This window comes from Pomacea canaliculata, linkage group LG9 (assembly GCF_003073045.1).
Source record: "Pomacea canaliculata isolate SZHN2017 linkage group LG9, ASM307304v1, whole genome shotgun sequence".
NCBI classification, from domain to species: domain Eukaryota; kingdom Metazoa; phylum Mollusca; class Gastropoda; order Architaenioglossa; family Ampullariidae; genus Pomacea; species Pomacea canaliculata.
The window spans coordinates 7586446-7595340 of record NC_037598.1 but is presented as its reverse complement, the minus strand read 5'-3'; the positions used below and the strand labels follow the sequence as shown (position 1 = coordinate 7595340).

General features: G+C 45.4%; 1 protein-coding gene across 1 annotated transcript; it reads left to right on the top strand.

The window, feature by feature from the left end:
• The first annotated feature begins 733 nt into the window (after positions 1–733).
• Positions 734–4518, top strand: LOC112572603 (protein white-like). Its single transcript, XM_025252351.1, has 3 exons — positions 734–1675; positions 2187–2525; positions 2884–4518. Exons 1-3 carry the CDS (start codon positions 845–847, stop codon positions 4054–4056), a joined length of 2343 nt encoding a protein of 780 aa, XP_025108136.1. The 5' UTR covers positions 734–844; the 3' UTR covers positions 4057–4518.
• Positions 4519–8895: the final 4377 nt, after the last annotated feature.

The following is an 8895-nucleotide window of genomic DNA, read 5'->3' as shown; positions in this document are numbered from 1 at the left end:
CAAGAACACGGATTGTCTCCCATTTACTTTTATCGTCATTCCGAAGTTTGCACCATGGTTTTCATGTTGGTGTGATCAATACATAAATCATACACACACAGTGTCAAGAAATACTGAAGTAGTGTAAAGTGCTCTATAATAATAATAATAATAATAATAATAATAATAATAATAATGATAAGAAGCATATAACGGCGATTCAATGCGCTTACTGAAGGTAAACACACAGAAATATAAGGTGTACATAAAATAAATAGTGTGCCCACAGAGACACCCAACATATATACGGAAAGGCAACAACGCAGCCTCAAGGGGGAAAACAGGCAAGACGTGATGTAAATAAAAGTTCAACACTATGTCTAAAGTTCTGGAACTTGTCTTTGACAGCGACGACGACGACGACGATGACGATGGCGATGACGAAAGCCTATGCTGAAGTATGGAAAAAAAAAGAAAAAATTCTTGAGGTGACCACAATACGTTGAGATTCATTTGTCATGAGTTGGGTACATGTTGGTGCGAGATTCACGCCCTTCCACCCTTTTCCCGATACAACTCTTGTGGTGCATTGTACCCAGGCTTCCATTTGTAGTTTGGTTAGCTAACACAGTGGGTGACCTCTGACACGGGTGACCTCTCGCTGAGGGTCAATACTTTAGACTCCGTGATGCTGATGACGCAAAAACTGATATTGCGAGTTTATGACGTCAGACAATTTCTTTACGTAAAAGTGTGTTTAAATGATCGTCACCAGCCGTCGCGCTCTCACCCTCCATGTTGATCTTGCTTCAACCTTCATTCTCCTCTAGTGGTGGTTCATTCATCACTGCCTGAAGGTCTTGCCATGAAGAAAAAGGAGATGGCTTCCCAGGCGGTTGATGGGAGCAACAGCGCTCTTCAGAGCGACGATAATCGGAGTTCTGAAATGTTAAATGAGGAAGAGAATGCGCAGTTGAGCAGGAATATGCCGAGGCAAAGCAGCAGAATGTCCGCTCTGGATGTCAACATTCCCGTGACGTTGACATGGAAGGACCTGGAAATATTCGTCAAGGAACCTAACACGGAAAGTTATCTGTCCCGCTGCTGCGTGAAGAAAGCCGACAAGACAGAAAAGAAACCACAATCCGATGTCGGCAACGTCAACGAACAGCCTAGGGAAGAGCCTGCTTACTCGAGCGGAAAAACTCCATTTCCTCGCCCCACTAACGAGACAGGTAGCATCAACTCGGAGGACGCGCCCCAAACAGGGAACAGAACGCAGAACAGTCTCTCGCCGCAGAACAGCGCACAGAAGATGGCGCCGGCATCAGACTGGGCATCTGCACATGGAGGCCGAGGTTGGAAGAGTTCGGCCGTCGAGCCCGGTGACGTGACGAACAGCAACATCGCGGACTCCGCCAACAGGTGCCCGCCGGGCATGAAGCAGATCGTGTTCGGGGTCAACGGGATCGTTAAGGGGGGCACGATGCTGGCCGTCATGGGGGCCAGCGGTGCCGGAAAGTCCACGCTGATGAACGTCCTGGCCATGCGCAACCTCAAAAACTACACCATGAGGGGTGAGGTCAGGGTCAACGGCTTCGCTGTCACCAATGAAATCCGCAACATCTCAGCCTATGTCCAGCAGGACGACCTGTTCATCGGGACCTTGACTGTTCGCGAAACTCTGATGTTCAGGGTGAGCTTTTTTTTTTTTTTTCGACCTCCCGCAGTTGCTCAGCTACATGAAAAGTATGCAGCCAAGGGTCTTCTCACATGGACTAGAAGCTTTCAAAATACAACAAAGGCTGGAAAAGTTTGATATGGCGGTCATTGTAAACAATATGTACGGTTACAAGGGCCCCAGGAGACAAGCATTTCGCTAAAATGTCTTTTTAATGCTTTTAATGGCTGCTTTTATAGGTTGTTACTTTGCTCTGTGCATGCAGTTTGTTAGATTATCCATATAATCTGAAAACCATAAAAACAAATACTGTATAGGTAAGAACCAATATTCATTAAGCTTTCTTTTGTAGCTGACGCATTATTCTTTCTTTCTTTCTTTCTTTCTTCTTGCTTTCTTTCTTGCTTTCTTGCGTGAAATGCCTTCTGCTTTACACATGGATAAAAGGAATGGGTAGGAGGACATGGCAGCGGCAAACACGCTGCATGTGGTTTTCCTTTCTCCCCTATTCCTTCGTCACTTTCAGGCTTACCTGAGGTTGGACCAGCGCTTGACCGCGCAAGAGCTATCCGAAAAAGTGGACGAAGTGCTGTTGGAGATGGGGCTCCTTAATTGCATGAACGCATATGTGGGTGTGCCTGGGTCCAATAAGAGTATTTCCGGAGGAGAGGCCAAGCGGCTGTCCTTCGCCTGCGAGATGCTGACCAACCCTCCCATCATGTTCTGTGACGAGCCCACCTCCGGCCTGGACAGCTTCATGGCCAGGACCATCGTGCGCACCATGCAGCGTCTGGTCTTTCTGCATCACATAGTCATCTGCACCATCCACCAGCCATCGTCAGAGGTCTTTGCCTTGTTTGACAAGGTATCATCATCATCATCATCATCATCCTCATCCTCATCCTCATCATCATCATCATGAAAAAAAACCCAGGTACCTATGATAACTTAAACGAGGAAGTAAAAATTGTCCTGTAAGATACGTTGAAATAAAGAAAACTATAGCACCACTAGTAAATTTGTATCTATTGTGGGTAACATCTTTCAGAACTCTTTCAGTCTGTCCCTCAAGTCATACGTCACTTTTTGCTTCAACATCAAATATGACTACGAACAACTATTTTGTATTTTTACCATGTGGCTCGGAGGGTGGAAAGAGGAAAGCTGTCACCTTTGGTTTACTGGTTTCGTCCTGCTGATATTTTATTTTTCTTTGGCAACAGGTGCTGCTTATGGCAGGAGGGCGAGTAGCTTTCATGGGGACGTCTGTGCGGGCCATGGAGTTCTTCAACACTTTGGGCCATGTCTGTCCGTCCAACTACAACCCGGCTGACTTCTTCATCCTCACGCTGGCTATCGCACCAGAGGAAGAACAATCCTCCCGCAGGCGCGTGGCGGTGATCTGCGACGCCTACGAGAAGACCCCAGAGGCAGCTCTGATGCGCAAGCCATTGGACCAGAACCTGACGACGAGCGATGAACTACGCAGCAAGCTGTTTTCTCGCTCCAGAAAGTACCAGGCGGGCTGGATCAAGCAGCTGGGGGTGGTGTTATGGCGCAGCTGGATCTCACTTAGTCGGGAGGTGTGGGTGGTTCGCGTGCGCATCGTCACTGGCCTGCTCGTCTCGTTCGTCATCGGCCTCATCTTCCTGGACCTGAAGTACGACCAGAAGGGCGTCATGAACATCGGCGGCGCCACCTTCTCATTGCTTCTTGTTGTCTCCTTCAACAACCTCTTCAGTGTGCTGCACACCTTCCCTCCAGAGATCCCCCTCTTCCTGCGCGACCACGGCAGCAATCTGTACCGCTGCGACGTCTACTACCTGTCCAAGAGCCTCGCCGAGCTGCCCATGCTTATAATGGTTCCAGCTCTAGTGGTCAGCATCGCCTACTGGATGATCGGCCTGGAAGACGACGTCGGCACCTTCTTTCTTGCCGTCATCTACTTCATCCTTGCCGGCAACGTAGCCGTCGCCTTTGGGCACATCGTCGCTACCGTTTGCGCTGATGAGGGCGTCGCCGTGGCCTTGGCCCCGCCCCTAATGACTCCAGCCATGATGATGGGCGGCTTCTTTCTGAACTCTGACTCGATCCGCTGGTACTTAATCTGGATTAAATACTTGTCCTGGTTCCATTACGGCAATGAGCTGGTGACCGTCAACCAGTGGAAGGATGTGGAACACATCCAATGCGACGAGCCAGGCTATCGTTACGGAAACGTCACCCTCCACATAAACACCTGCATGTTCCGCACCGGCCAGGACATCATTGACCATCTGGGTTTCAGCGAAGACGACCTCGATTTTGATATCGCAATGCTTTTTATTCTCTGGATAGCTTTCCGGCTGCTGGCTTATACATTTTTATTTTTACGTGCAAAACTAATTTCGCAGTAGACTGGGCTTTATTTCTAGACAGATTCGCGATGGTTCTATCTGCGGATATAAAATAATCTTGAGGCAGCCATTTTTTAAAGAGACAGATAATATTCGCTCTATATTAAAGAGTGTTACCGTTAAGAAAAGAAAAATCGAAATAAAAGAAAGAACCGGAGAAAATGTTGCAAATTCACGAGAACAATCACGTGAGATGGACAGAGGATCGTCGTTAAGTACACCACTCATCGCTAGTTACAGTCTCAAAGTGTTACGTCATGCACGCCGCCATGTTTGTAAAGGCGATGCGTGTACACTACTGTTGACCGATGAGAGCTATCATCATCTACCTCCAAACCACCACAGTACTTCTCAACTGAGCAACATAGCGAAGTTTCTAAATGGTGAATTTTTTTTTAAGTGAATCGCTTTTGTATTTACGCGCAAATGATGTACATCACGAAATAAAAGTGTCTAAAGGTGTGTAAGCTTGAGACTGTTAATGACGTAACGTTGACATCCTTCCGACCGCTAATCGAAAAAACTCGTGTGAACACTATCCATCGCTAACTAACAGGCATTCATACACCACTTACTTTGACACAAAATTGTCCTTTGCTGGATGGAGGGACCTCTGGATGCTCTGAAGAAGCTGACGTCACACACACACACAGACACAGCAGAGACTTGATTATTTTTCAGCATCGACACAGTCTCTCTCTCTCTGCAACTTGTATCCTCCCAGAGCGGGAGGACGAGGCGCTGACTCTGGTACAATGGTGAATGGGCGGGTTCAGGACCTGGCATCGTCCTTCAAACTCGCACCCAGGCTCAAGCATATCTACGTCACACACAGACATCCCACCCCACATCGTAGTTAGGACCTGCCTTTAGCATCCTTTAGTTACCTGAGATCACCTTACTGATCCTTCCAAAGCAGCTATAATCCGCGTAGTCCCTCAGTTACTATAGTGTGGCGAACTAACGGACCTGTCAATACCAAATCACATAAGTCGGTAGATATAAGGCTTATTTGCCCCACCCACTATTCTGAAAGATGTAAGGGTTAGGTGCTCCATTCCCTCGGAATCACATCCGGGTACTGACATGCGTATTTCGCTAGCAACTGTCAAAGCATCCCTCACCCCACGCTCTCACACTCTATCTACAACTTACTTGTTCGGTTACGTGCTTACGTGGGTCCGAACTTACACCTTTCATAAAAGCGAAGTGTGGTTTTGGATGAGAAAGGATTAGTGTTAAAAACTGGAGACAACAAGATGCTGGTATGAATGAGAGAGAAGACAGAAAGACAGATTGATAGAGTGTGGGGAGGAGAGATAGACAGGAACAGAGATGTAGCGAGCACCCTGCATGAAATAACACAAAGTTAGCCTGACGACACTGAAAAAATGTTAAATCAACAAATGTTCCGAAAAGTTATAGCGGGGCTTGACATCCTTTCCACCCGAGATTCACATGAAATTCTTGCCGCTTGTCGCGCGGTAACGTGCTCCTCGCCATGTCACGTCCAGCACACGTAACAACAACAACAACAACAACAACAACAACAACAACAACACTGCTACAAGTATCACGGGTCTGTCCCACGTCACAACATCAGGTACATCAGGGTCGAGGTCTTTATCTCTTGCAGAACCCAAAACGACAGACGAGGGGAGGCCCGCCATCGTGTATATCCTTCTGTAGATGAGAATACTTTGTAAGTTGCGTTCGTGACATGTTGGAATGTGTTTAGTTGTCCTGGGGCATGTCTTTCTGCAGAACTATGTTTATCCAAGAGGATCCCTTTAGTCTCCGTGACAGTAATTACCGGGCTGGAGCATGTCCCTCACCTGAAATCTTGTGTAAGTGTAGTGGTGGTGACTGTGGTGGTGGTGGTGGTGGTAGGGGCATGGGAGTCATGCTTTAGTAATGTGAGGCTCCACTGTTTCTTCTTTTGCTGATTATTTGTGCTGTGATACTGTCAAAAAGCAAAGCTACACCCAAAGAAAGTTTGGAAGTATATATTTATCTCTCTAACAGCGACTACACAAATATCTTCAAAAGCTTAAATATTTTAATATCATTGCCAATATCGACAGTTACAGTCCTTACCCCATACTGGCATGCACCCGAATACATCAGCCAAAATCTGTTTATTTTTGTTTCAGGTAAATCTGTTCTCTAATATTTTATTCTTGTATATGTAATCTTGTGTTTGTGTGTGTGTGCGCGCGTTCGCGTATGGAACAAGCAACTGGAGACTGAAGTAAGTAGCAACAAGTTGTTGTGGCGAGATTTCGCAAGGGGAGGAAACTACAAATCTAGGAGGGAGGAATCCACCCGGAGTGTCGGCGACCAGCGTGGATTGAGTGCAGGCTTTGTGTGGGGACTCAATGCACCGCCAGGCTGTAGCCAGCGAAGACTCGCCGACCTCTGAAAGGAAATTGTGTTCACCTCATCGCAGGTCATTGAGGCTTTGAGTGACAGGGTCAAACGCTGAACGAAAGAGTTTGAACTGAGATTAACCGACTCGGGGCTTTCAGCGGCACTTCATCTGTCAGGTAATGGTGGAAATTTGCTTGGAACTTGCGGCCCATCAACACACATACAGGTAAGGTAAATACCTGGAGCTGCTCGTTGGTTATTGTTATTAACGTGTTGAAGAGCGGTTCACAGCCCTCCAAAATGTATGTGTGTGTCTTTCAGTTCTCTTCTCTCTCTCTCTGTGTGATAGAGAGAGATAAAGTAGTGCAGTTTATACACAAACACACCCTTGAACAACAAAACCTTCTGTTTAACTATGTGATCAAATTTTTTGGCGAAGCTCTCGTAAAGGTTTGCTGGGTAAACTTGGCAGCAGCTTCCATCTGAACAAGTTTACTAGAAATCGGGGTCGGCTGTGACCCCTCTCCCACCACCACCAGGCGAGCTCACGCACACTTTCACATAGTATCCTCCATTCCCAGACACAGTATCCTCCGTACCCAGACAGTATCCTCCGTACCCACATACTGGCGCTAACACGTTGGCATCCACCACTCGCGCGGCGCACACCCGTACACACCCCTATCCACACACACACAACACATGTACAATCTTCCTGTTTATGCAGTCATCTGTCACATGCACATGCACGACACATTCTCTCGTGCCCGCTAATAACAGATCCTCGATACTGAAACCTAATGACACGTCAGCTGGCAGCCAGGCGGCAAGTTATCATTAGGTGAGCTTCTCCAGCCAAGTGTCGCCCACTACACAACCCGACATATCACCTTTCCAGGCTGGTCTGTGTGGAGTGGCTGGTGAACGGGGTGGCACTGGCCTCATTGACGAAGACCGGGTGGATGCGAATTACCTTTTGCACCCTGATGAAGTCAAACGTGAATAATATTCTCAGGACGGTTTTATATCATCGCCTACATCTATGGATGCATGGTATTCTTGGAAGCTAACGGTGAGTGGATGTTAGTCACTGAGAAACATTTTATGGGTGGGTCAAAACGGGTGTGAATAATAATTATTATACCTAGATTATCGAGAGTCTATTCCCCACGAAATAAATGTTTCTTTGCGCTGTTCACAATCGAGAACCCGGGATAAAACTACTAAAAGAGTGGTAGAATCAGAAAATTTATAAATCTTACTAGTCGCTTTCATATAAGTAAATCTCAAACATCCAGGTAACACACGTTTGTATGTCGCAAAAACATTCCTTTTACAAACTTTACTTCGAACATCGTGATTTGAGACAACAATAAAGAGTTCAAATCGTACAAAATGTCTTTAATACTCTGCTAGACGAGGAGCGGCGGTCCTTTTCTAAATAAGTAATTTCTGTAAAAGCAAGACAAGGTAAGACAAGATGGCGGTCTGCACTTACCTTTGATGAGTCACCGTGAAAGGCTCTTCTAACATTTCTCAGACCCAGTCAACACAGTCAACAAAACAGCAGTTTTATTTGTTGTTGTAATTCGTATTTGTGATTTATTCTCAGCCTAGTTTATTAATGGACATTATATCTGTAACAATTATAATAAATAACAAACAAAATAAAATTAAAATAATAACTCAATAAAAATTTAAGCCTCTTGAAGACATGTAAGCAGAAAGCGGAAACATTAAGATAAATTAAGGATAAACTGATAGGAAGAAATGTGCTTAGAAAAATAGATACATAGAGAATAAAAACAGCAGGAAGTAAACCAGTCAGTGAGATAGACAGACAGAGGAAACAAACATTGGCTAGATAGATACTTGAATAGACGCACAGATTAACAAAGTGGAATGAGACTTGTCGGTTTGTCGACCTGATTTATTTTCTTGCTAACGAAATAAAAATATTTAGAATATAAATATATCAAATGGTAGAAAATATAATGTATGGAAAGGAATATCGAGGAAATGTTCAAGAGACTCAAAGTGGTCAGGGACTGGACAGAGAGAAAGTCATACCACAGCAAGGAAATGAATTAGTTTCAAGGAAGAAAAATCAAGTCTGCTGACTAACCGAAACAACAATTTGGAAGCTGCGATATGAGTAATACGGAGATATTTACTCAGACTTAAGGTCGTTTTTGCTGAAGTTTTTGCGTCCTCACCTCAACACAGTTCAAATCCAACATGGACGTAGTTAGATAAGTATGTCCTACAGATTGAATACAGATGCCATTGTGTCTCCGGACTTCAAGCTAAGATTGTCAAAATGTTGGTACAAAGGCGGTATGACTACAAGTGTTGGTCAGAAAGTTCGTCTAGAAGATAAAATATTAAGAATAGGTTTTGTTATTTTGTGAATCTTTCTCAAGTACTCTAGCTTTGCTCGATGTACACTCGTGTTCTCCACAATCTTCA